The 27759-nt window shown below is 45.5% G+C and overlaps 1 protein-coding gene across 5 annotated transcripts in view; it reads right to left on the bottom strand.

Moving 5' to 3' along the window:
- Positions 1-26288, bottom strand: part of BDNF (brain derived neurotrophic factor) — a 42777-nt gene extending 16489 nt beyond the window's left edge. Inside the window, exons 1-2 of one of the 5 annotated variants that reach the window (XM_066187284.1) lie at positions 7481-7772; positions 4448-4512 (exon numbers count right to left, since the gene is read on the bottom strand). Coding sequence is in view for 2 of the 5 variants with exons in the window: in XM_066187281.1 (XP_066043378.1) it covers positions 26266-26268 (3 nt within the window). In the remaining 3 variants the exon portion in view is untranslated. Of the gene's footprint in view, positions 1-4447; positions 4513-6573; positions 6889-7480; positions 7773-25337; positions 25508-26265 lie in introns of those variants that run through there. The other 4 variants (XM_066187281.1, XM_066187283.1, XM_066187282.1 and 1 more) reach the window with 4 other exon arrangements.
- Between the last annotated feature and the right edge of the window lie 1471 nt (positions 26289-27759).

Below are 27759 nucleotides of genomic sequence, written 5' to 3'. Positions count from 1 at the left end.
ATCATGGAACCAATAAAAGGAAACAAGATGACTGAATTCCAGTTATCTTTTTTTTCCAATGCACATCCACAGACGCATCTTTATGTTAAAATACCAATGGCTCAATACCGTCCTTAACAAAACTACAGGTCATATTTTGACATATGCTTGAACATGACAAATTACAAGATATGCAGAATGTCAGCAGTTCCCCTGCAGCCACTTTCTAGTGAGCACAATTTGAATACTAAAAGGTCTGGTGATGCTTTGCAACTGAAGACTTGCTCCAAAGCGTTTAATTTAAAGCAGACATGGAAGTTATTTATGGTGTTTTGTAGGTCTCACTGCATACCTGTCCTTCCATTAGTTAAAAGCAGGGGAAATTATTTATAGTATTTCCAAGCAAAAGAGTCTGTAAGTTTCATAAGAATTACAGGAATCAGAGCCAGTTAAAAAATAAACAACCATTTCCACGTTGAACAAAATTGATTAAGAACTAGGTGATATGACTTCATGCTTGAAGTTTACGGACTTCAAGATGTTCCCTACAGGTTTGTCACTCTCAGAGGTACACTTCTTATTCTTTTGCAACAATCTTGTTCATTGGTGACATTCCTCCTACTTTTGCAGTTGCAATGGCAATAAAGTTTTCCACAGGGGACAGTAGAAATTTATCATTAGTGCAAAATCAAGAGAGAAAAGGACTTAAAATGAGTCTTTCAAGGAAGGCAGATTTATTCCTTGTTTTAAATTCACATGCCAATCATTAGCCTTTAAGGGGAAAACTCATTTTTGGACACCTCTTGCTAGTCAAAAAATCTGTGTGTCTGTGAGAAGATGTAAAGAAGCACCTGCTTCTTCTCTTTGCACTGTTTCATTGGCATCAATTTGCCAATGCCACCTCAGTAAATACTCTGCTGCTGTAATGACATGCAAAGCATCCTTCTTTGCCTCCCATAAAATAAAAACAATCCTTCATCAGTCTACAAGACATAAGCTGACAACAACAACAACAAAATCATGACATTGACATAAATGGTAGTGGTTAGATCTGGAAAAGCAAAAATGCAGACCTTCAGATGTGTTTATTTCTAGTTTTGGTTCAACCCATTATAAAAATAAAGGGTGATCATGATGTTCAGAAGGACATTCATAGCTCACCACAGTTTCCTGGCATGGATTCTGGTTAAATCACTCTTGCCAGCTCGAACTTGTTATTGAATTTGCTTCCTCCTCACACTGGCTCTCAGTACAAATTCTATCAAATAGCATTTCTCTCTCGGCATTTACGGCTCAGTCAAACTGGATAATCAACTCAGAAGGAATGTAAATAGCAAGTGAAGATCCAAGTCTTAATGGAGGCAGCCAGCAGGCAGAATTACCTAGAAATACTTCAAAACAATTCCTGTCACTCATCCCAACAGTATCCATACACTTCTGTGGTACAGTGAGAACTATGACTAAGGGGAGAAGTTGGCTTTACTAATCCAGCCTTTCAATAAAGTTTAGATTTCATTTCTTCTCTTCTCAGTGTATCATGTACTGAACACTCAACAAAAGCACCATGGCCAGTGTAAAGATGGATAAACTAAACCATACGGATACTAGATGTTGCACCAAGCTAAAAAGTAAATGGCGTAACAGACTAAGGAATCCAGAGATCAGAACCTTTAATTCCTTGATCTAGATGAAACAGCATTTCTCCAGGAGCAGTATTTAAAAAAACCCAATGTTCAGATCACATTAGATAAGGCACAATACGCACTAGAACTGGAACAAGATTAAGTTTAACTCACTTTTAAAAGATATGTAGTACAGGATTCTGGGTTGAGTCTTTTACATGCTGAATTAATATAGAGCATATAAGAGCATTTTGCTCAAGTTTTGCCTAGTTCAATTTTTTCCCAGATTCCTCCTGCATTCATGCAAAGCCTACTTGTAACTCAGTGCACGTACCAGAAAGGTTGAGGCTGATGTGGAACTCCAGTGAGCCAAGGATAGTTTTTCCAAACTCTACTTTGGTATTAAAACTCTCATGCACCCTGATATGGTATAAGCAGTTTGCAGTTACCTCCTGACTCGTGGCAAATATCCCTGTATCATAGTTTCTCAGTTTCCCACAGGAAAATTCTGTTCCCTCAGAAGTTTTGGATTAAGCTCTTATCCCAATATAATTTACACTGACAGACTTCAAATATCTTAAGAAATTTAAAAAACCATCACCTGGAAAGTTATACAGTACATGCAGTTAACTAGAGGATTATATTTTCAGGGCTCTATGAGATGATGTTATCAACTCCAAGTTTAGTTGTGTTGGTTTGCTTATTGCAGTAGGCATTTGATAGCTGAGAGCTAGCAGTTATTATAAGAGCCCCAAAACATACTGTGTCTCTAGGAGTCAAACAGAAATAACTGAACATGAGATTGAGTTCAGGGGTAAAAAAGGCTCATTGTTTCCCTCTATAATCTGGAAACAAATTAAGTAATTTTCCCTCAAATGCAGAGGAAGAAACTGCTATAGCAGGTTGATGTACAAAACAAAAAAACAAGGAGCAGATGCCAGTGTATTCCATGTTGTTAGATTCGAGGTAGCAACAAATAGTTACATATTCAACTTAACTTTGATACTTAATTTTTAAGTTGATAAAATTCTGAATCTAGTGAAACCAATCTAAAGGCTGCTGAGTCAATACATTTGGGAAAATCAGATTTTTTTCTATTTAGCAAATATATACTAAAGGATAGTCCCCAACAAGTAGACTTCAAAGGCAGGATAGGGAACAAACCAACTTTCAACTGAATGCAAATCCTTAAGGGACTAATTCTACATTGCATATTATCGGCGTAGGCTTTAAAAAGGCTATGAAGCCTCAGCAACAGTTGTACCAAACCCTTATAAATTTGACTTGCAAATACTTCTTTAGGTGTAGCATAAATTAAATCAGCAAACGATTTACTGAAAGTGATGCTTCTTTGCTTACCCCTTGAAGCCACACAAGGAAGACTGTATAAAATTTAGTTACCTGAATCACTAGAAAGGGTTTCACAGGTAATCATCAATTACAGGGCTAAAAAAAAGTCTGCACTCATACACTGAATTTATATTGTGGAGTAAGGACTGGGATTAACTCATTTTAAAGGTGCAGGCTCTCTTGCCAGAGACAGCCCGAGCACCCTATGTGGTTCGTGCATCTCTAGGTGGCAGTAGCTGCTCAGATTTTGAGATACTGTAAGATGCTTATCTCAAATTTAGCAACGAGTATCCTTCCATCCTCCTAGAATTGCCTTTCCTAACGTGAAATGTGACCCCCTCCCCCATTTCTTCATAATTTATAGTAGTCTGTAGCTGAGTCACAAGGATTTCTGCATTTTCCTAACCAAGTACACAAGAAAAGAAATGAACTGCCAAAGGATTGAGGTAATTTATAGCGTAAAGCATTGAGAGCTTCTAGTCGATCAAAGGACTTGAAACAAATATAAGAACAATCATGCCTTCTGTTCTCTACAAATGCCATGGCCAGAAATAACTGTCCTAATTAACTGGTTTCAGAAAATGACTTCTCTGAAAAAATACAATATTCTTACCAAGGAAAGTATACAACTGCTACAGCCTTATGGCAGCTGTCAGCAGGGCATGAAAAATCACTAAATGAAGTTTCCTTTTGCTTCCTCTGGTTGTGCATGGTACTCATCTTTAGACAGCTGTATCTAGTCATGATGCCCAAATTATGCTGTAAAGGGACATTCTGATACCACTGGTATCAATGTTACCGAGAATTACAATCACATCAGGTCAGTACCATCCCAGTCAACCCCTCTGTTCACTAGTTATAAAGGGTAGACAGTGTACCTGAGATAAGGTTGGTTTTGGGTTGTTGTTGTTTTTTCATTGTGTGGGGGGTGTTTTTGGTTGGGTGTTTTTTTTTTTTTTAAGACTGCTGCCTGGTCAATCATGCCCATGGCACTTCCAATATTTCCGACTGTTTCATGTTCATTATTCCTGTTTAGTATAGCAGTTGAACTCCAACAGTCTACAGTTGCCTGATAGTTAGGTCCTGAAGGTTGAAAAGGAGGAAAGACTGAGCCTGACCCTACAGATCACCTACATTTTACACACAAGACTGTTTGCCCTGTTCCGCATGGACAGCTCCTACAGTGTTCCTCACTGGACTGCTCAGCACCTGGAACTGACAACATGCAAGTTTAAGGTACCATGGCAGAGTTGCTTGTATGCACTGCAGAGCAAAATCTATTATCTATTGTTTGTATTACAAGAGCATTGATGAGTTCTTGTTGGGTACCAGAAAGAGAAGTCGGGCAAGACTATCTCTGCCTCAAAGAACCTGCAGTCAAAGATAAGACTGAACAATGGATAAGGAAACAGTGAGATTTGTGAGCTGACAGACAGGGGACACAGCCTATCAGCCCTGTCCCAACTCATATATCAGGGAGTTCACTCAGTACACACCTGTGCTGCTTCCTAATGGTGTATCACAGCATACAAGAACTGTTACAGAACCTTCCTGGCTGGAACTGAAGACAGCAGGTTATTGGTTAACACTTCATTTCAGCAACACACAAAAATAGCTTAGCTTCAGTGCCTTTAAAAGCTTCCTTTTAAAGGGTGTTTACAACTAAGGATTACCAAGAATGCCAGTATATGAACTGATCTAAGAAATGATTGAGAGTTTCCCAATTAAGCAGCATTTCAGCTATTTAGGAGAAACCAAGTGCTCACAACATATGCTTGAATACAAGTCAAGACAAGTTAGCAATTAACCTATTAAAAGCACATATCCTTCTCTAGTGGAGTCTCCAACAATTCACACAATACCTAATGTGAGATTTCTAGTGTAGGCACAGGGTTCATTCTTAGAAGAACTTTTCAGCCTTTTATACAAATCAGGAAGGCATGTATGAGAAATACCTTTTTTTTTTAATAGGACCATACTTATTACACAAGTCACTCAGCAGAGTGACTTGTTTCTCCTCTTCACGCAGTGCTTACCCACAGAAGGGTTGAGAGGGTCTCCTACTTCCAAGTTTCTTGTGACCTGCTTTTATACACTCCCTGAGAGAATTATTATGAGCAAAATGTGCAGCTTCTGTGTTTTCCTTGCAGCAACAGCAGAGTAAGAGTTGCACAAATGCTACAGCTACTGCAAAGACTTTTAAAGTGCAGCCACTTTCAGCTCAGCACTATCATATATACAAAGCTTTTAAGCAAAAGCACAGAACCTTATTTTCCCTTATATTTTTTTCCGCATGTTAACGAGCCTTTAAAAACCTTTGCATCTGTGCACTACGTTTTGTAGTATTCCAGCATATTGCAGTACTTCCCCAAGCACTACTGTTACAACATAACGCCCTGATGCTTAACAGCAAGCTGCTTGAAGTTACACTTTTTTCAGTTTAGTCTTATTCCATCCAAGATAAAAGCCCTTTCCCATCTTCCCCCACCATTATATCTGGATTATTCAGATAAAATGTTCTTCATCTTTCTGACCTGGTTTACCCTGATTTCACAGCCATATAACAACAGGATCTACCCTGCAGTTCCGGAAAGCAGAGAGCACTTGCAACACGAACAGAAGGCACACTGCTTACAGATGGGTTTTCCCAGACAAGGTGCGGTGGAGCTGAACATCAGTGGTAGTACTACAGCACAAAACAGATATTTTAGAGTTGAAACAGAGTCGCTGCTTTACTCTGAGACCCAGGTGAGGGACGGCACTCATTCCTGCAGAACATCACTGTCTGCCTTCTCTTTTTCCCTGGGTCTGTTTACACAGCCAGTGCCCTGGAATTCTGCACATAGGAAGCCGTAGCATCCCCCTAACAGCTGCTACCTCCTCTCATATGCCAAACTACAGGATTTGCAGCATGCACAAAGCCAAGAGCATCCCCTCTGCTTACGTTCTTCTATACCCACACGAACTCTGGGCCATCACTGGGGTCGAGTTTTCACTTGAGGGCTTGCAGACAGCAACCCAGCTTTGTAAGCAGAGCCTATGATTTACACAAACGCACTACCCAACACAAAAGAGCAGACAACATGATGATCTTCTTACTTGGGACAGCCACTCATGTGTAAACAGAGCAAACTCTTCACTTTTGTGACCCAAAAGCCATTAAAACTTGGTGCCGGGAAAGTTCCTCCTGCCCACAAGCAGGCAGCTCATTATCCAGCCCTTTGCTCGTCTCTATGGACAACCAAGGAAATTCATTTTATCTATTTATCACTATGAATTAAAGATTACAGAAATACTGGCTGAAGAAAAATGTATTGCCAGGATAGATTCTTTGCATTCATTAGAACTGTGTTACTAGAAACATAAATAAGTAATTACTATTGATCTTGCATAACCTCAGAACAGCAAACTACAATAAACTGAGAGGAAAAGGACGTATCTTAACTGGAATGTACAAACCAAGACACCAACAGCACCTCTTAAAAAAAACCAAGCAAAGCAAGCATGGCCCACAGCTGGAACACCTCATGCTTTTAATCCTAGGAAAAAAAAATATAAAAAAATCTGTGGGACAGCACAAGGTTTCCAAAGAATTAATTAAAACTCTGCCAAACAAATTTACCATTTAACCCCAGGATTTTTTTTCTGGGTGAAGGCGTGTCTGACCCCCCGGTATGAATCCACAGCCGGCGGGTCGAGGCCAGTCGCTGCTCTTGGCGGAGCACGGACACCTTCAGCCGCTCCAGCCGCCGGACTCCCTCTCTGCGCCGCCTTGCCTTCCCTTCCCTTCCTTCCCGGCGGCGCCCGGCGGGCTTCCCGCGCCCGGCGGGCGGTGGAAGCGGGACAGCCAGAGGAGCAGGAGCCCGTGGCACCGGATCCCGGGGACGGTGCCCGGCATACTTCACATTCCAGCGACGGTCCAGCTTCAACAAGTGCATCGCGCCCCTCCCTGACGGCGCCCGGCCCCGGCCCTCCCCGCACCTCGGCTCCTCCGCCCCACGGCCGGGCCCCGCTCCCGCCCCACGGCCGGGCCCCGCTCCCGCCGCTCCCGCCCCACGGCCGGGCCCCGCCGCCGCCGCTCCCGCCCCACGGCCGGGCCCCGCCGCCGCCGCTCCCGCCCCACGGCCGGGCCCCGCCGCCGCCGCCGCCGCCGCCGCCGCCGCGGAGGGAGGAGGCCGGGCCGCCGCCCTGCCGCGCGCCCGCCGCCAGGGGGCGCGCCCCGCCGCCCGAGGGCCGCCCGCCGCGCCCCGCGCAGCGCGCCCGCGCCGCCGTCGGGGAAGCGCCGCCGGGTCCCGCGCTCCGCTGCCCCTCGCGCCACTGGGAGCGCGCTCCTGCCCCCGCCGGCCCCGGCAAAAGCCCCGCCGGGCACCGGCCGGACCGACAGGTGCGGGAACAAAGGGGCGCGGGGCTGCTCCTGCCCTCCCCCGCCCTTACCGCTCCCCGACGCCTCTCAGCAGCCAGCGCCCGCCCAGGTCCGCAGCCACCCGCACCCCCCGCCCCCGTAAGTTTCTTGGAGGGGCGCCGCGTACCTTGTCGTCCACACAAAGCCTGTCCGGGTCCCCTCCGGGAAGTCACATCCTCTCCCGGGCGCCCAGTCCCACCGACCGCCTCCCGCCGCCTCGACAACACAGGCGGCGTCTCAAGTGTCTCATCAAAGCTTTATGAGGGGCGGGAGGGCAGCGGAGCCGGATCCCACACTCCCGCCGCTCAACCGGAGCCTCCTGGCCCAGCCCCACCGCCTTCTCCTCGCCGAGCGGCTTCGCCCCCGGCCAGCGGCTGCGCCGGCCGTAGGCACCGCGCTGCCCCGCTTAGAGTCTCCGCACCGCCTCCCGGCCCCGCCACCGCCCCCGCCCCGCCCGCCCGGCCCCGCTCCGCTCCCCTCCGCTCCGCTCCCCCGGCGCTTCCCGAGCGGAGAGCGGGGCGGGGGGGGATGTCGGTCCGCCCGCTGCGGGATATTGGTTTACTCCGCCGGGTATTAAGCAAGCCCAATCCATTTAAATATCGCTCCCGCGCTGACCTCTCCGTAGTTCTCCTATTAAGAATGCAATCAAGATAATAACAGGCATTGCTTATTAATGAGCGCCCCAGGTAACTTTACACCGGTGACTTTCTGCAGGCGCCCAGCGGGAGCTCAGTCCCAGCGGTCCCGAGGCGGCTCTGCCCAGCCCGGGGCCGGGACAGCACCGGGACCGAGACTGAGACCGACAGCGGGGCCGCCCGTCGCATCAGCGCCCGCCGGCGGAGACAGGGGATCTCGGGCGAAACGTCCTGCTCGGCTCTGCCCGGCCGCCCGCAGGGTGGATTCTACACCCCCTGACAAAAATCTGTTTGGCCATCTCCTCCTCCTGCGCGTGCAGCAAATACAGTAAATTATTGATAGTGGAAATTGAATGGTGGAGGCAATAATGGTATCCCCTGATTGACTAGCTCCATTTGATCTTGGTAAAGACAGAGAGATGGCACGCTCCTTGGCTGGGCTGGCTGCGGCAAGTGGGAGTGCACGCGTGTGCTGGCGGGGCACGGCACCTTGTGCCACATCCCACGGCAAGAGCCAGCGGTGGGAGAAGAACTAGCTTCACCCCCTGCTCGGCATGGGCTGTGGTAGCCTCGCCTCTTTCCTTCCCTCTTTCCTCACAGGCAAAATTGGAAGCAGTTGATTTTCAGAAGATAGTGCAATTCTTTTATGAATCGGTTAAAACACATATTTTTCTACACCTCATAGACTGACTGCCATCTAATTGCAATTAATGCCAATGGCCCATTCACCCCATGCACTTGTGAAAATTTATTTATACTAGGAGAAATGTGTGCAACTCATTGCTGCCCTCAGACAGTCTGATTGCCTGGGTGCTTTTGCTATGAAACACCTGCACTGATCAGTAAAGTAAAGAAAATAACCCAGGTGTTTGAAATTTGAGTACACCTAAGGACTTCCATATAAATCAGTTTTTAATATACATTAAAGGAAAGATTCCTGGTGGTTAATACCCTTTGCAGCTTTAAGAACTTAAAAAAAAAAAATCATGCTTAAGTACCACATCACCATCCTTCTTGCACTTGGGGGTTTGGTTTTGCGTGTTTGAACTAAAAATGTCAGCGAGCATCAAGACAGTTCTTCCTCTTTTGTCTCACTGTTTTCCAGTCCAAATCTATCCAATTTACGAGAAAGGAGATTTTCAAAGCCTTCACTAACACAGCCTGGGCCTGAGGAATCATGTTGGCTGATTGATAGTCAGCTCTTGTTGGCTGATAGTCACTAATATAGGTAGCTCTTCAGGCCAAGTCCTGCCCTTCTAGTTCTATATTATTCAAATTCTGCCATTAGGGATATATCAACCATTCCTTTTCCCACTCTGATATACCAATATAAGCTTATATCTCAGCAATACTGCCGGGTGGATGTTCCAGAGGTATTTCAAACACATGATTGTACCTGGAATTTGCTAAGTTAATGTGTGCATTTTATTTATCTGTTTTAGACTTCGCGCCACAATACCGTTTAACTTTCCAGATACAACTGTATTAGTGTGGGTACCTGATTTCACTACGGCAGCATGTTTTCAGCAGCCTTTTTCCACAGTCATAAAACTGCATAGTTTCAATATTCTGCGTTTATAAGATGGTGCCTGCAAGTATTTGGACGATCTACCAACAAGTTAAAAAGTAGCAGGAGAGGCTACTTTAATCAGCTGTAATGTAATACATTACACACTTGTTATTCCTGGAGGAAAGACTCTTCTGCTAGTCCACTAGACATGCAGATGAACAGCAGCAAGTATCATGCTTTAGAAACACTGCTGGCTTTTTCTCAGGAGTGAAGGAGAAGGGATATACTCTCAAGAAATCTGCTTGCAATCAGAACAATTTTTTTTTTTAATTTTGGAAAGGAAGCATGTTACAGCCAGCCTGACAAGTCCTCTCTCTGTGGAAGCGCTTCAGCTCAGCTCTGCTAAGAACATGAGAACCATTAATTCCATGCAACCATGAAATTCCAATTTTTCTCTGCTACAAACATGTTGCCATTTGCATTGGTGTAGAGATTTTCCCAGGGAAGAGGTGTGGTCAGAGGAGCTGCTGTTTCTTGCTGGTATAATCAGCCCTTTGAGCATTATTACCAGCCAGTGCTTGATTACTCAGAAAACGAAAAAGTAATGTAAATAATGACTGGTTTGGATTTTTAATGCACATGCAAACTTGGTTCCATATTTTTAAATCAGAACCTTCCAAGAGAATTTTTATGAATGAACCCCCAAAAACTGGGTCTTCAAGGTTTTTGAAGCAACTGATAGTCCTCACATGGGGACACTGCTCTGGTCAGACCTCCACTCCTTTGTCCATAAGATGCACTATAAATCTGGAGGTTACATAAACCATCACCTTTGAGATTTGTGGGATACATAGGATGCAAAGATCAGGCATCCTGTTTTCTTGGTAGACCCAAAGGAGTTCTCTATTGTTGTGTCTGAAAAAAGAAGTCCCCCAGCCTGTTTCAAGAGCAACTATGTTTTCCCCATTTGGGTTGTACAGATGTCAAGAGGCACTTGAAAAGAAACTCACGCCACAATCGCATAGGGAAGAAAAGGGCAGGCAGGCCCTTTTCTGGTGGTTTCAGATAATCCGGTGGATCAAGCCTCTTGGTGTTGTCACAGTATGCACGCTTTACAGCATTTACCTTGGAACCAAGTGTTTTTTTCTATTCATGACTAATTAAAATAATTTTTTGCATACACAAATCATACTTCACCATTTTCCAGACAGCAACAGGGAAAGAGTATGTGTTGTCAATCAACAAAATGCTGATTTATCCCTGCAGTAATATTGCTTGCAGGAGGGTAAGACCATTGCTTTTTGCTGAATTCAATTTAAACTGTAGCATAGGCACTAATGACGCTGTAGATACTGTAAAGAAGAAAGCAGAAGCACGCACACCTGGTTTCTGTCTCAGTGGAGGTTATGCATTATAGTGATTGATGTATGAAGTACAAATTTACTGATAAACTAATTATTTGATAAAGTAGTTTGTGGGGCTCTTAAATTCCCCCAATGCAATTGTAGGAGAAGCAATAAAAAAGTCAATATTTGAAAAGAGTAACATTCTTAAAAGGTACATAATTAGACAAAAGGTAACGGGTTATTGAGTCTCCCCTCCCCCAAACTGTATCTCTGCACTCCCCATTTTATTCATGTAGCATCTGGACCTGTTTTTGAATGAGAAGAATCTACGATTTGGAATTCTTCTCACTTGGCTGTCAGGAAATATAAACTAATCCTGATTACAAAAAGGACAAATTGATCTACTTGGGTTTTGATGCTACAGGGTTTTTTCTGTTAAAATTTTTAATTGGCTGAAGTAATTTCTTATATCATTACAAGCATTTTATGTTTAATTCTATTTATTCATGTTTCCTAGTTACCTTTATTTGCTATTTTTTTCACATTAAAGGAATGGAAAATTCATGGAAATAAACTTTTCCAACTCAAGTAATGTTAAAAAGGGCAGAGGATTATATACACAAGTTATATACACAACCAGGGTTGAAGACATGGTGCATTTGTAAGATGACTGGGCTGTGATGCCACTCTACAATGATTCAGTGGTTGCAGCACACACAAGAGAGCCCCTCATGCTCCACGCTAACATCAGTGCGCTAGAAAAACTTTAGCATCTTTGAGGACCAAAGCCAAATTCTGCTTAACTTTGTAAAATCTTTGTATTGTAGAGGCTTTGACTGAGAGATGATGAGAGAAAGATGGTGGTGCTCACTTCCCCAGCTTACCCCTTGCATTCAGAGGTTGGCCAAGCTGTGGCCACAGCCCCTTACTGACTCAAGGTTTACATTGCATTCAGCCTACAAAGAGTTGCTGTCATTCTGGTCTGCAAGCATCTTGCTGGGTGACTAGGATAGACCCTGTGCCTTAACTAGTGAAGGGCAGTTGCTCTAAATTTCAAGCATAATTTCACCTTCAGTGAACAACATTTTTTGAGAGGCCTTTCAGCCTCAATTTAGCAGGGAAGGCATTAAGTAAAACAGCAAAGAAGGGAATATAAACCCAAAAACCTTTTGTTAGACATGGTTTGTAGGCTGCATGTACACTGGATAAAGCAGCAAAACATACTCTTTGAATCACAGGCACCAAAACCACAACATTTTTCCTGAAGAAAAATGGACTTAATAGCTCAGAATTGTCACCCTGCAGCTACAGCAAAAGTGATTTTAAAACTCTAACACACAATTAAAATAATTGTTTTGTTCTTATGTCTGCTAGACGTATGCCAGCTTTCCATCACATGGCAAGATCTGTACCCTGAATCTTGTCCCTTGCCTTCTAATCAGAGATTTCAGCACATTTTATGTGCATGAAACCTCTTCTCTGACTGAGTTCTGTGGTAGGTGCAGATTGGCCTTTTGCAAACAAGGAAATGCATGTGTCTATTACACATAAATCTATGAAGCTGCTCAAGAACATACTTGTTTGGTGAGCATGCTAATTCTGAGTTTGTTCCTTGCCACCGCTCATATAGTTGTCTCTACTGGCATGAAGTATTGTAGAAACAGAATGTGTGATATGTGGCAATTGCCACATGCAATGATGCACACACACACACACACACACACACTCCGCCCCATCCAAACCTCTTTAGGCTTTTCTTTTGGGATTTTGCACGAACTCCATGCACTGTTTGGACAGTAGGACTCCTAAGCCACACATGAAGTCCCTCTTCCCTGTGCTAAAGAGCTGGGGGAAGCCAGGAGAATAATTCACCCTTCATTCTGACACCTGGTCCTATGGCAGTGTCCAGCCATGCCAGGCTTGCCCCACACTGGGGGGTGCAGGGCAGCTGTTGAGAATGATGGCACAGAAAAAAATGTGAGAACAAGAAAAAAAAAAAAAAAAGTAAGGAGAGAATGAATCCAACCCAGCAGAAACATTAAAAATTTGGTTTGTCATTTCCTGATGCTTCGACATTCACTAAAATGGGCAATTCATCTCCTGAGCGTCTCTGCCTTACTGCTGTTGTTTTGGAGGCATTAAACACCCATTACCTGCGCAAAGAGCAAAGAGGAAAGTATCTGGGTTGTGCCCAAGAGTATCCAGTGTACCAGGTGTCTGGCGTACGGTGCCTGAGCTTCCTCGCTCACCCCTGACCTTCCGGCTAACAGCCCAGCCGAGGCTCCATCACAGCAGACAGAAAAGAGGGCATGGTACAACAACAATAACAAAAACGCAGACTCTGAGGGAGCAGCAGACATTGGAAGGGAAAAGAAAATCCCCTCTTCCCCAAAGAGGTTGTGTGTGATTCCTTGGGATGGTGGAAACCTGAGCCAAGTGTGGAAAGATTAGATGGCTAAAGATGCACTCCTGTGACGAATCAGGCCATTGGAGCTGTATGATTAAAGAAGATCAGAAAACTGTTGGTGCACTTGTGGGTGAAAGGTGTTGGGATTGACTCATCTCTCCTTTCCTCTAAGTATTCAGTGGGTTTCAATTAGATGCAATATAGGAGATTATTTTTAATATTTAAAGGGATCAGATTCCAGGGGTTTTATAAACTTAGCCAGGCATCTTATCAGAATAGGTATATGTCTTAGCAAACCCTTCTCAGTGCATAACTTTGGAGAGCTTATTTTGAGTGTGTGCTAAAAATAAGCAAGCCCCAAAATCCCAGGTCCACAGCTCTATGAATGCCCTTTTGTAGTTTATTTCTATTTAAGCAACTAAAATCTCCTCTGACATCAAGCTTAAGCACTCCATTTGCCAGGTGCAGCAGCTCAGTGATATTGCCTGGAGGGTGATGGGTGATAAGAGATCTAAAGCAAACAGCTGGGGAGGGGAGATGGAAGATGGTGCTTGGCACCAGGGCCAGTAGCTGTACTGGGGTGCTCACCACCCACAGGGTCCCACTCCAGCCAGGAGCTGGCAGGAGGGATCCTCCTTGGGTACACAGAAATCCTTGGGAATGTAAAGCACGTGTAAACATTAAATAGTTCTTCTGGCTCTCCTGCCCTTCAGGACTTTCATATTAACATATTTTTGCTGCACTTAGATAGTTGTCTTCATCTTTCCGAAGAGGTTAAGGTACTTTGGCTCCATCCCTTTTCAAAGCAGAGCCACATCAATGCTTTAAACAACCTGATGTGTTTAAAGATAAATTCAGGATATTTCTTCATGAAATAGCATATTGAGCTATTTCACCTAAGAAACAAAACATAAGAGTTCGAAACATTTTCTATGTTAACCACCTAAAGCATTAAAGAGAGAAGTATCTTTGAAACAGTAGATTTTTTTAAAATTGCAAACTAAAATTATCAGTGCAGCAATAAATATTAAAAAGTGTCCCCAAAATGAAACTCAGACCCCATTAGGTTCTCCTCCTCCAGTTACAGTGACTTGTGGCTCAAGAAAAAAGTACTGGATTAGTCACATTAAAGCAAAAATTTCCCTTGACTTAAACATTTCATTTGTATGGTGTCATTTCTGTTTATTGAATACTTGGGATTGTTAATCCTTCAGTAGTTTAATAACTGGAACCGTGTTGTGTATAAACATTACTACATTCCACTTTGGAGATTAACAGGCAGCCATGTGTCTGTCCAGGAGTTTCCATTTGCCCAAATAAAAGGTATGGTCTGTTCATCCATGGCAGTGGGGTGCCCAGGTGGCGTGGGAGTGCCGAGAGCAGCAAGTCACTATTGGGTTATGTGCTCACCCACTCCTCAAGGCATGCTAATACACAAAAGATGCCAACAAAAAAGGTGCAGTCCTCACTTCCTCTTTCCTTCCACTGTAACACCCAGCTCCAAAGAGCAGGAATTGCACAGGAGCCCTTATTACTCTGCATTGGCCAGATGAAATTATTTCATTGACTTGCATGGCAGAATTGCTTTAAATAGTAACTAGTGCCAGTACAGCTGTTTCTTTGGTACTACAATTAAAATATTAAATAATATTAAAATATTATTTTCCTCCTCACTAGTACAGGATGGGGATAGTTGGATGCATAGCTGGTTCTTTCTCTACGGCATGTGATGTGCTCAGACTATCATTTATAGATGCAGAGAGATGGGAAGAACAAAACATAAGGTGGATGTATGACTACTCGGGAATTCAAAAATCCTGAAATATTGATCCAGAAAATCAATGCAAATTTTAAGCTATTTTAAAATAACTTTCCTCACGTTCTACACCATTTCTCAAATGGGAAAACATATTGATTTTTCTGCCCCAGCCTGCACAAGGTCAGGGTGGCTTTCGAGGGGCAAGGGGTGGTTGGGCTGAGTGCATCCGGTAGTGGAGACATGGCCACCACCACAAAACCCATTTGAACATAATCTTAAGCAGGAGGAAAGCAATCCTGCCTTTTGATGCTCAAAGGATTGGTTATGACTCCAAGAATACCCAAGTGAAATCTACCCCTGGCTTTGGCAAGACATTTGGTGGGGCCTTGGGGGTTCAGAACTTGTGCTATTAGAGTATAAATTCATAAAAAACATAATATAAATTTATTTTCTGGATAATGTTTATTTTTCATGCTGTTTATACATCTGAAACATAAATGCTTACAAGGGAGTGTTTTAAACACCTCTTTGTATTTCATTAGTTGGCTGTTTAATCTGCTGTAATTTATTGCAAATTGCAGTTGCATTATATGGCCTCATGATGCCTTTACTTGTTTGAACATAAAACACCACTGAAGTCAGCAGGAATGCAAAGTTTTCAAATCAGAAGGGAGCCAAATGCTAGATTTTCAGCAAGGACTTTGCACCAAGGCTTTAAACCCCTTATTTTAGACTTTTGTTATGCTTCTGTTTGATGCTTTACCCTGCTATGTGCTCCAAGCAGAATCATTTTCCCTTACAGGCATGTATAGCTTCTTCCCCTTTGGTTTCTTAATTTGGGTTAGATCCCGTAATATGAAAAATATACTCAGATATTGCACCTAGAGCACATTGATGAAACCTAAAGAGCTCTTCTGTGAAGGGAATTAAGATCAAAAAGAATGTGGAATTTAAATATTCAACATTTCTTCTTGGATATGAAACAGAAAAATTGTTTTGATGCAAAAGTTCTTGTGACAGAATACGTTACTTAGACTCAGAGACCATATTAGGATAAAATGGCTTTTTTATATAGGAATTGCACTCCTTCATATGGAAATTATGACATTTTGTCTATTGCCTCTTACTACAAATGTTTAAAGGATCTGTTAAAAATATTCTTTTAAGAAGTGGTATCAAGACAAAAGAAAGTTAATAAGAGCCAGTACAATTTTCAGGCTTATTTCTGTTTAGTTTCTTGATTTAGACTCTGCTAACTGCCAGAAAATTGTACCAACTACCAGAGCTGGGGAAGCATAACTGACAACACAGTTTATTTTGCAGTTTGGGTTTGCTGTGCTTTCGTCAGACCCTCACCCTCACAGTAAAGGAACATTGCGTTAATTCCATGAACTGATGGGCTTACAGAGGCTCAGGAAAAAGGGCTCAGCCTTAGTGCCAACACAAATGAAAGACAAGCAGATGAAATACATATTCTCATTGTCTGACAAACTGGTACTGGACCTCCATCTAAACTTAGGTGATGGATTATTAACTAACCATTAATCTTTACTTAAAACCCCACAAAAAGCATGGACTCGGAAGGTGGTGGACAGCTTCCCCCATCAAGGCTTCAGATAAAGTTGGGCAGGACACGCTTGCAGATGGCTGAGGGATTGACAAACTAGCTTGTCAGGAAGGCAGACCTTTCACCCTGTGGTCTACATACTAGGTCTTCCATAGTAGGTAAGACTCAGCCCTATTTCTTCTCCATCCAAGCGCTGCTACTCTAAGGTGGGCCAGCCTGGGCCTGCCAGAACTCCAGCACTATCCATCACTTCTGCTTGCCCTTCACCTCCAGGTGCTCCCACACCTCGTCACTGGCAGAGGCCCCACGGGGGTCCACAGGAGCCCTGCAGGGCTTCCCTGCAGAGAAGTTCTGATGCTAATTAGAGCCCCAGGCAGCTGTCACACAATGGCCTCTGATTAAGGAGGTGAGTCAGTACATTGCTTTGGTCCTACCCTGTTGCTCTTGGACAGGCTAATGGATTCAAAGAAAATAATCTGGAAAGTTCCATCGCCTTTGGCTTTTCTCCTGAAGTGTGCACCTCACCTGAAGTGTGCACCTCACATTAGTCTGAATTCCTTCCCTGTTTTGTCTGGAAAATCCCTACAGAAAATGACTAGGAAATTCTGGCTATTTCAAATTAACCTTCTAGGTTTATCTTTTCAAGGATTTAGCCTTCTTGTCAGATGTTTTGGCTTCCTTAAAATTTGGGAGCCAGAATTTTCTTAAGGGAGTGCTGCAGAAATACTTTGATGGGAAAGCAGATGATAAAAATAACTATTAGGTGCCAAAGGCAGTAGACTGGGAATTAAGAGCTCTTCTTAAGTCAGAGACATTTGTGTCTTTAAAAGAGCTCAAAAAAAAAGAGGTGAGAAAAGCAGTAGGTATGCAGGGCTATGACCATGGTTGGACAGCTGACTGAGTCTAGGTGAAGGATTTGGGAAGAGGAAAACAACAGGTGGTGGGCAGAAAAAGCATGAGAATCAGATCTGCCTGGGGAATAAGCAGTGGATAGAGTGACTGGCTGCTGATGTAGGAGCAAATGCCACGCAGAAAGTAAAGAAGTGAATCTATGATTAAACTTTTACCTCTTGCTTCCACCAAGACCTTTGTGAAAGACTTATACGCAACAATTAAATCCCTCAAAAACCAAAACTAGGGAAAAATCCTAGAATTAAGTACTTGTTCCCTCAGAAGAAGATGAAAACTAAACATGTGAGAGAGGTTATTCATGTCACTTAGAAAGGTGCTCAAGAACAGTGATGATTGATGAATGTAGTGCAAGGACTTAAAATATCTTAGTAAATAGACCAAATTTGGGACACAAAAAGAGATCCATATGGAAAATACTGTAAGATTCACTCCTTCTATGGAAGACTCTATGACCAATAAATACAGTCTTTTTTTTCTCTCTGGTGCAATACATTTTCAGCAATGCAACAAAGGGTATCACACTTCAGGCTACAGTAAGAGATTTGTACAGTAGCAAAAGACATTTGAGATGTATCATCATCCACTGGAAAATTTCAAACCTAGAATTTAGCCTCATTAAAAAACTGCTAAGTCCTCTTGTTTTCCTGGTCAATACTATATTGTCAGCTATCTGTTTACAAAATTCAGCCAAATATTCTCTCAGATGGTTTTATAGACTTTTGGCAGGTGTGAGTGAACATGTATTTTACAGAGCAAACCAACACATGAGCAGCTCCAGTCTCTTGACCTCTGCTCATGTCTCTTGCTTCATCCCATTCTCAGTAGAGTTGGTTAGGTTTCAAAAGGTATTTGCTGTCAGAAATCAGCTGCCTTTTTTTTTTTTTTTTTCTTCCTTTGGTAGCCACCTGTTTACTTGAAATCCATTAAATCTATTCTTTTCATGATATTGTCTGGGTCTGAATCTGAATATTTTATCAAATGTCATTGGCAGATTATTGATGATAGCTTTAGACAGAAGTACTGCAAGCCTCTCTGAATACTCTGTTAAACAATATACAACTGAGTTTGTGTTGAAAATACTGGAAAAAAATTAATTTTGAAACCCCAAATATTTTCCCAACTCTGTCTGCCTTGACAATGTGAGGCCTTTTCTGATTCCTGAGAGAAAATCTGAATGGGAGCTAAGTGAGAGGTGCAGAACTACTTGTGGGCCACCATACAATCTCCTTCTATTGCTGTTGTTTCAAGGGGTGAAACTTACATAAAAGAACTAAGAAGCCTGAATGTAGGATCAGGGCTGAAGTCAATATTTTGACATTTCCACAGCTGTACAGATTTAGTGTCTCTTATATTAGAATAATACACTGCAAGAGTTGGTATGTTAAGCTATACTGTTATGTCTTGTCTTAGACTTGAGCAGTAACCATCTAAACAGCCTCCATCATTCTCTTTCCATTCTCAAATGTTTCTTAAAAACATATCCTTCAGATAAAGAATTGTGAACTTCGTGGTTGGGTTTTGCTCTTTTTTTCAATTTATGGTATATTTCCCCTTATTCAGTGTTCAGAGGGGAGCCTTGTAACCCCTCTTTATTGTTGATGAACAAATGGAGGTAAAAGAGCTGGAAAGATCTGCCACACAACACACAAGCTGCATAGGAACTTGGCTTTACTGTGGCTTATCAATGAAACCAGCTATGCTGGTCTTCCCTCCTATTTGCCTTTAAAGAGCACACACACACACACAGAGAAAGTGAACCCCCAGACATTGCCTATGTGCTTCTACTCTTGCCAAACAGGTGAGACAAAAGTTAATCCTGAAGCCTTCCCACTGCCAGGGTCCCTTCCACCCCAGCATGCCTCACCCTTTTTATTTTTTAACTGCTTCAACTTGTATTTTACCATTTGTTATAATAATGGAGTCTAGTGAGAAGCCTGCGGCCCCATAAACTTTGGACATAATTTTAACTGTGTCAGCTTTAAAAAGTCAGTATCTGCCTCATCAAAGGGCAATCATGTCCAATGTGGGTGTCTCTGTCAATTGTGTTTTGAACTGCAGCAATAATCCAACCAAACCATGCAAAGAGCTTTTCTACACCCACATTTCTTAATTATCATCATGAGACTGAGGTAGCTGAGACCAGATCTATAATGTTTTCTGGATGTCAAAATGCCCACACACCTTCTGTAATCCTTGTGCTACCAGCCCCCTTTCATATTGCTTTTAGCTGGTCCATCTAATTGTCTACAACCATAACTTTTTACTGCATTATTCCCAAATCCCACAAAGGCTCTGTTTAAGAAAAAAGAAACAATTGGTCTGATGGGACCTCCTTAACTGAACAAGCCTATTAACATTTTAGTGGATGATAAACCGCTCTTCACCCCTTTCAGAAATGAACCATTTTTTTTTACAGTCAGGTGAGACCAAGGGCCTTAAAAGTCTCTGCATACATTGCATCCATAAACAATGAAATTCCTTGAGCTTTGGGGTCTACTGTCCATTTGGAGAATAAATAACTTCATTATTTTCACATGTGCTATAGTCAATAAGGATCTGGAATGGGAAAGTAGCAAAAATGTTATGACTTAATGAACATGTTGCAAAATCAGTCTTGCCAAATGTCAAAATAAATTGGAGGCCTGAGTGTATGGTTTATGTGTGTTAAATTGGGGGTTTGTGTGCTATTTTGGGAAGGAAAAAAAAATAAAAAGACAGACCACACCATGAAAAGGCAGGGGGAAGATAAAGTATACACTTGGCCACTTACGGCAAGACCTTGGTCCATTACAGTCCCACCACTTGTGTTCCCCATACGTGACAACACAATAGCCTGTGACTGTGGGGAAATCTCGCACTGACAGCAGAACTGGCTCTGTGGCCATGCCCTGGCCCCAAGGTTCTCCACTAGCAAAGGAAGGGCAGGGGCCAAGACCAGTTTATTCCACAGACCAGACATGGCTAATCCCTGACTCTCTGGCAAGCACCAAGCTGTGCCAGGGGTGAAAATGCATCACATCCATTAGCAATTTCAAAAGACTTTTTCCATCAGGGGACTAAGAATTTGCACTCTGCCATGAAGTTCAAATGACAGTGGGAATAACATGACTGGAACCAGATGTGTTTTTGCTGGAGAATCCTGCGAAAAGTCTGATCATTTCCACAGGTATTCCACTGATTCCACTTTTGGCATAGACATACTGAGAAAAGCAGGTTTTGCCTATATCGCAGAGAGTTTTCTGTTTGTCCAAGCAATGAGTAGCTTGAAAGTTCTAAGTTTAGAAATATCTACACAGCTGAGGACCTGATCCTTTGAACACCAAAGGGTGTCACAGCTATCTTCCCTTTAAGTTTGCCTCAGGAAAAGACCAATTAGGATTACATGATACGTAAAATTATTCCCATACTTACATGGTTGGGAAAATAGGTCTCTCCAACTGCATATTCAAAAGGAGATCAAAGCAATATTGTTCTTTTGCAGTTAGATTTTGAGTTATTTATGTTTTTCCCCATTATGTACTTGTTCCAGCAGCACCAAGAGGCCACAGGCATGTGCCTCTTACTTCACCTCTACATCTAGTAATGGGAGTGCCATGAAAGTGCCTGTATATTTCTTGCTGCCTGCATGAAATGTGTGGACACATATATGTGGCTTTCATTTATTTTGTTTCACGACACAAGGAGGGAGGAAAAATCTTTTTCATACACCTACATCTATCACAAAGCAACTAAGAATAGAAGCAATATTGAGACAGATGGAAATGTTAATGGTGACAGCTCACAAGCAAAAATCACACATTTGTGAAATAATGAAATGGGTGGGCAGTTGTTATATGAACTCCATGTCAGTCGGTATGTTTTCCTGGCTATAATTTTGCAGAAGTATGTCTCAGAGATATTTTCAGTTCATGGGAGAAGCCAGTGCCCTACCCTACACCTTGCTGGCACGTGGGAGTAGGAATTCACCAAAGGTGGCGAGCAGCTTGCAAGTGAACCTGTTCATCACGTGCCCTGGGGGCTGCAGGATGTCCCCTGACATTTCCCTGCCAGGGCACTGTACTATTCCTAACAATGTGGTGGGAGAGATGCAGAAAGGAAGTGTAAAAATATTTGGAAAATCAAACATGAGAGAAACATGGGATACTCACATTTGTTTCAAAATCTTACTTCGAGGCATACAAGTATTACTTTTTCTTTTACATTTCATCTGCCCATATTCTGTAGTCCTTATTATTAGCTGGACTTGCTGACCACTAATGAAAATAAGCATTACAAAACCAGTCCTGCATTTCTTTCTAGTTCTTTCTTTCTTTCTAGTTCTTCCTTTCTTTCTAGTTCTTCATGCCCCAAAAGCCATCAAATCCATTTTAAGGACCACTTTCACAAGCCTGTTTTTGCTAGCCCCAGTTTCTTAGCCCCAATCTAATGTTAGCTCAAAGGGGAGGGAGCCGTGAAAGTGTCTTTTCATACATATTTTACCTTGCACTACCTGTCTCATTCCCAAGGTCTAGAGAATCTACTGATTTTCAACAACTTTGATAGGTACTGTTTCTTGCAGATGCCGTTTACTGCACTTGACGTTACTATTTTTTGCCAGAGGAATGAACTAGTTCTCCTGAAATCTTATGGATGCTCTCTTTGTTTGCGTATCTGATTTTAAAAATTCTAGCAGCTACATCTTCAAGTGCTTAGTGGTGATTTACTACAATGATTCATGGTAAGACTTACAGCTCCAAGGAAAATCTGTCCCTCAGGATTTTACCACCTTTCCAGAATTTCTCATGGCAGGGCAACCATATGCCACTGTATTTAGGAAGCAACTTATGGTTACTGAATGGCAGCCAGTCTGCATTTTCTTACTGCATTTCTAAGAGCTCAACAGCATTAATGTGATAAAGACAAAAAAAAAAAAAAAAAAAAGAAAAAAAAGAAGAAGAAGAAAAAAGACTTGCTGTACAAAGCCAAATGTATGCATTCAGCCACCTCAGATTAATGAAATGCTAGACATTAATCCACTGGCATACATGCCTGTGAATGCTGGCCACTAAAAATAAATAGTGAGAAATATCAGACCATTTGAAAAAGGAAATTGCTGAGCAATCCTGAAAATCAAAAGGTTATCCAAATGGTGAGCTGCTGAGCACGGCAAACTTGCATAGACGTAACGTCTGTGTCAAACACCATATTACAAAAATCATTTCACGCTGGACACAGACACCTGACAGACACCAAACCATTGAAGACAACACTCGTGGTACCAGGCAAAATAAAACTTTTAAAAAAAAGAGGCAAGAAAGACTGCCACATCAAAACCTTGGAGGATGAAGACATATTCCAAGAATATCGGCCATTTTACTGTATAATAACTGTAAGAGATGAAAGGTGGTGATGAACCACCACCAAAGCAGTGACAGCTCGTGGAGAAACAGTAGATACTAAAATCAATAAAGCTACTTGCAGATTAAGGTATGAGTCACCACAATGGGACCAAATATGGCCCGTGTCATTTGTTAGCAGCCGTCCATCCCATGCATCTCTGCAGAGAATGATTAGAATTCAAGAGAAACATGGCAACAGAGGCAGAAAGGGAAATGTTGGAGTTTTTTAAGAGCTGGCAGGAAAGTAATGGTGCAAACTTAAAATACAGGAAGATATACAAAATTATGCATGAAGTGGAAAATTCATATAACTAGAAGCTCCTTGACAACCTCCTAGATAACAGATAAATTTATTTTGGGAAGTGGATAGATTTTTAATAGTGCTCATCAACCTCTAGTTCACAGTGGATGTATTGAAATATCAGCTCTTCCACATTACTTTTTCCTAAGTGAAAAAAAGGCCAGAGGACGTTTCATTATGAATTTAATGAAACCAATACTGCAAATCATGAGTGTTTCAGTGTCACCCAGCCTCCTGACGACGGAAGCTGCTGAGACCTGGCTCCTCTCGGCCTCCTCTCTCCTCGCCTTACAGCTGCTTAAGAACTGCCTCCCATGGCACCCTGACAGGTATCCCCAGCAAACGCAAGTTCTCCAAGTGGAAATGGAAAAATCCACGGAGGGATCCTGCCCGCTCCCTTCCCCGGCCGGCCTGGGGGCTGGGGAATAAAGGAGGACGGCGCTAAGCCAAGGCCGCCGGTATCGCATCTCCCAGAGAGGAGAGCGGCTGCTTTCCTTTAACGATAAAAACCCCAAAGCCAGCCACCCCGAACAGGCACGATCGCAGCGGAGGCGACAGATGACCGACTTCGGTGCGAGCCCCCGCCGGCGCCCCTCCGGTGCCGTCCTGCACCACCTCCATTTTGGCTGCGGGCGCGGCGCCGGGGTCCGCTCCGGCTCCGCCGCTGCGGGCGACGCCGTCCAGGGGCTGCTGACGAGGAGCTGCTCCCCGGCGGCGGGGCGGAGGGGGCGGCATCCCCGGCGCCCCCGGCCCCGCGGCACCGAGCCCCCGTTTCCGCAGGACGGTGCCTCCCGGGGGGAGGCGGTCGCCGTGGCAACCGCGGTGGGGAGGGGGAGAGGGAAGACGGGGGAACGCCGGCGGGGGTAGCCCGGCCCGGCCCGGCCCGGCCCGCGGTGCCCTGCGTGGCGTCTCCGCCCTGCTGCGCGGTGGGGACGCCGCCCCCTCCCCCGCGGCGGGGCCGGCCTCCCGCCTGCCGGGGGCTTCCCTGCTCGGCGGCGCTACGTGCGAGCCGAAGCGGGAGCCCGGGGGGGAGGCGGGGGCGGCGGGGCCTCGGGATCCGCCCTCCCTCCCGGCGGGGCCGCGGCACCGCAGCGGGGCCGGCCGCGGGGCGCCGCCGGCTCTGCCGCAGGGAGGGCCTGCCGCCCCAGCGCCGTGCCTGCGCCGGGGGGCTCGGCCGGCCGCCCCTCGGATCCGCCGGGGCGGGGAAGGAGGGGTGGCTCCCCGCGGCCGGGATTCCCCGGGCGGAGGAGCGCAGTCTGTCTGGAACGGGGCGGCGGGGGACAGCGTGGCTCCGTGTGGACTCTCCTTCGCGGGAACGCACTCCCCGCAGGCGGCGCGGGGAGCGGGGGAGGGGGGTGATGCACAGCCTCCGTGCAGAGCCGGAGACCCCCAGAGCCTCTCTACCTGCGAGCGGTGCTGCTACCGCCGCTGCTCCGCCAAACTGCTGACTTTCCAGAGCTTATTTTTAGCCCGGAGACTAAATATTATTAGCTACATTTCTACGTAGGAAGAATCGGAAGCTCGGGGAGGGGTGGGGGGAGGCACTAGAGATAGGGAGGGAGATGAGCAGAAAGCTTATCCGAATGATCTCCAGCTGGGGGGGCTGCGTTTGGGTTTCAGGCTTGCCAAACACACACACACACACGCGCGCACACACCATTAATTATGGCAAAGTAGATGCGGATATTGGATCATCAGCAATACATGCACGGCTCTCCCTTTGAGCCGTAGGTTGCGTATACAGAGGGGTCAGCTAATCTCCGTGTAGGTAAAGATCAGCTGCGTCCCTTTATCTGTGAAAGATCAGTCCTGCACAGTGCCAGCTAGAGCTCAGCTGCATCTCTTTAGCTATGCAAAAATCAACTTGCATCCTTAGCCAGGAAAAAAATATCCGTCGCATCTGCTTCTCTAGGTAAAGATCAGTTGCATCTCTGCCCAAAGCATGCACACACACATAGACGAGATTCTCAGGTTAAATCAGGCACAAGTTAGCTTAACTCGTAGTTAAATCTCATCCAGCTTTTCCTTCCTTCCTTCTCTAGCCCTCACACACATCAAGCAGCCAGCAAGGTAACAAAACTAGGCAAAGAGCAGGCACCCATCCCCGCACCACAGAGAGGGAGATACAGGAGCCAGAGGGGCCGCCGGGGGTGTCCCCCCTCCGCTTACCTTGGTTACAGCTAACACCACGAGCTGTGGCTAGATCGCGGAGATAAATACTGGCATTTCCCAAAGTTGACACCGTCAAACCAACCCCCGGAGCTTGCAAGACTCTTTTTTTTTTTTTTTTTTCTTTTTTTTTTTTTTTTTTTTAGCCCTCCTCTCTTGTTCCTATTCCAGTCCGCACCGCTAGGAATTCAACTTAGCCCAGCTCCAGCGGGGCGAGAGGGCGGCGGGCGGGGAGGGGAGGGGAGTGGAAGGACCGGGGGTTGGCGGGGGAGGGAAGCCGGTACCCGGTGCCAACGGCTCCCCGAGCCCGCAGGGTCGCGGAGCGATGCGGAGCGGTGCGGGGCCGCCTCCGCCGGCCCCCCGCCGCCGCTGTCCAGGGTGCTGCCGCCGCCTCCCCGCTCCTCGCCGCCGCCGCCGCCGCGCCCGCTGCGCGCCCGGGCCGCTCCTCTCCCCGGCCCCCCGCGCTGTCACGTGCCGCGGCCGCGCCGCTCCGCGTCCCCCCTCCGCCGGGGCAGCCCCGAGCCCCGCTCCGCGGCGGGGCGCGGAGGTGCCCCCCCGCCTCCTGCCCCCCCGACGGGAGGCGTCAGGCGCCTCCTGTGCCCGCCGAGGGAGAGAGGGCAGGAGCGAGCCGGCCAGGAGAGGCGAGCGCCCGCCGGCAGCCCGGCCGCGACAGCTCCAAGTTTCTCTCTCAGACGCGCTGTTTCCATCGCAGCCCTAAATCAAAGAGCGTCGCAATTAAAGTTACACTGTCTAAAACACAATTCTCCCGGCCTCCGCGGGTTACGCTCTTTGGTGTATTAAGTACTAGAAAGCCGAGCCCGTGATATTAGCTACTGTCGTTAAGCAACATCTCAAGCTTTTTGTTGTAGTTGTTTTTTTCTTCTCTCCAGGTATTAAAAATAAGCTTTTTTTTTTTGCAGCTACTCACCATTGTTTCTTTGCTGTCCTGGAGACAGAAGTGGTTTAAAATCCAGTCTCTCCAACAGATGCTGGAAGGTAATGTGTCTTGTTTGAAGTCATCATGTGAGAACTTCTGCTTTGCTCAGTGGATCGCCCACCACTTGGTGTGACTTATGAATCTAATAACCCTTTGCAATATCCGCAAGCTTAAACTCTCCACCACCTTGGTGCCTACAGAAGACAGAAAGCAACTGGCAGGGAGTTTTAAAAACCTATAGATTTACGCAAACGCCTTAGCTCAGAGTCACGTTTCCCTCTGAGTTCTTACGTGATCTTAATGAATGAGAGGGGTTACCAACCAATACAGTATAAAACGTGATCGCAGCCGCCTCCCAGGAAACCGGAGCGGGACAGTAAGTTCCCGAGGAAAGTCCTGGCCGGGCGGGCGCACTGTGCACTGAGCCCTGACTCCCACCGCCCTCCTTCCACCTCTCGGCTCGCACCTGGGGCCGTGCAAGACGAGCCGGCTCTGGAGATTTACGTTCGGGACAGGTGAGTAAATATTCGGGGGTTGTTTATTTGTTTGTTTGTTTGTTTGTTTGTCTGAATGTCACGTTCACTGCGCTCTCACGGGAAGTGCTCCAGGGACTTGTTGCATGCTAGGTCCTGCCACAAGTGGAGCATGGCACAGTTGCTAAGACGAGTTCCTTTCCGAAACCCCTGCATTTCCTGAGCTGCAACTTCCCCGCACACTTTTCCTCCTCCTCCTCCCTCCACCCTCACCGGGAGGCGCATCCCGGGGGCGGGCTGCTCCGCCGACCCCGCACTGAGCCCCTGCCGCCGACAAGGCAGAGGGGAGTGGAGTGCATCGCCGGGATCTGCCTTTGCTTTCCCATTCTCCCCTTCTCCCCTTTTCCCCTTTTCCCGTCTCCTCGGGGCCCCAGCAGCTCTCCGACTCCGCCCGTGATTTTCTATCGCTAAGTCAATTCCGGTCTGCTTGCGCTGTGAGAACACCCGCACACCTGGGCGCAACTGCAGTCTCTTTCCCCGCGAGAGGTGGCCGAGCCCCAGTATTACTCCTGCCAAGGCTCACCAAGTCCTCGTCCCCATTTTGTCTTCGTATCTCGGGTTTATTCTAAGTGACTGCCCCGCCTCCCCGGCTCAGAGAGCCCCGCGGGGAGCGGGTGCAGGAAGGGGTGTGGGAGGTGGTGGGGCGGGTTTCTTTGCCTTTGAAGGCGAATTGCAGTCAACTGAACCTGGACTTGCCAAAGTTTGTGGGTGCTGCCTCTCAAACGTAAAAAAGAGACCAAGACCGAGAAGCTCCTTGTCCACTCCCGTTTTCTCCTGACTAACTATTGGAATTACATTTACGGGTCATTTCTCTCCAAAGTGCCCGTTTCTCCCGGCCCCCGAGTCCCAGGTACCTCTGCCTGGGAGCCAAAGCGAGCAGTCTTCCATGACAACCATCTATGTTGATCCATGCAATAACCAGCAGATGCTGCCCTAGGACTGGTACAGCTGG

This window comes from Chamaea fasciata, unplaced genomic scaffold, assembly GCF_029207755.1.
Source record: "Chamaea fasciata isolate MVZ Bird 193981 ecotype frontalis unplaced genomic scaffold, bChaFas1.0.hap1 SCAF_7, whole genome shotgun sequence".
NCBI lineage: Eukaryota > Metazoa > Chordata > Aves > Passeriformes > Sylviidae > Chamaea > Chamaea fasciata.
The sequence above is the reverse complement of the archived record's forward strand: the minus strand, read 5'-3'. Positions and strand labels throughout refer to the sequence as shown.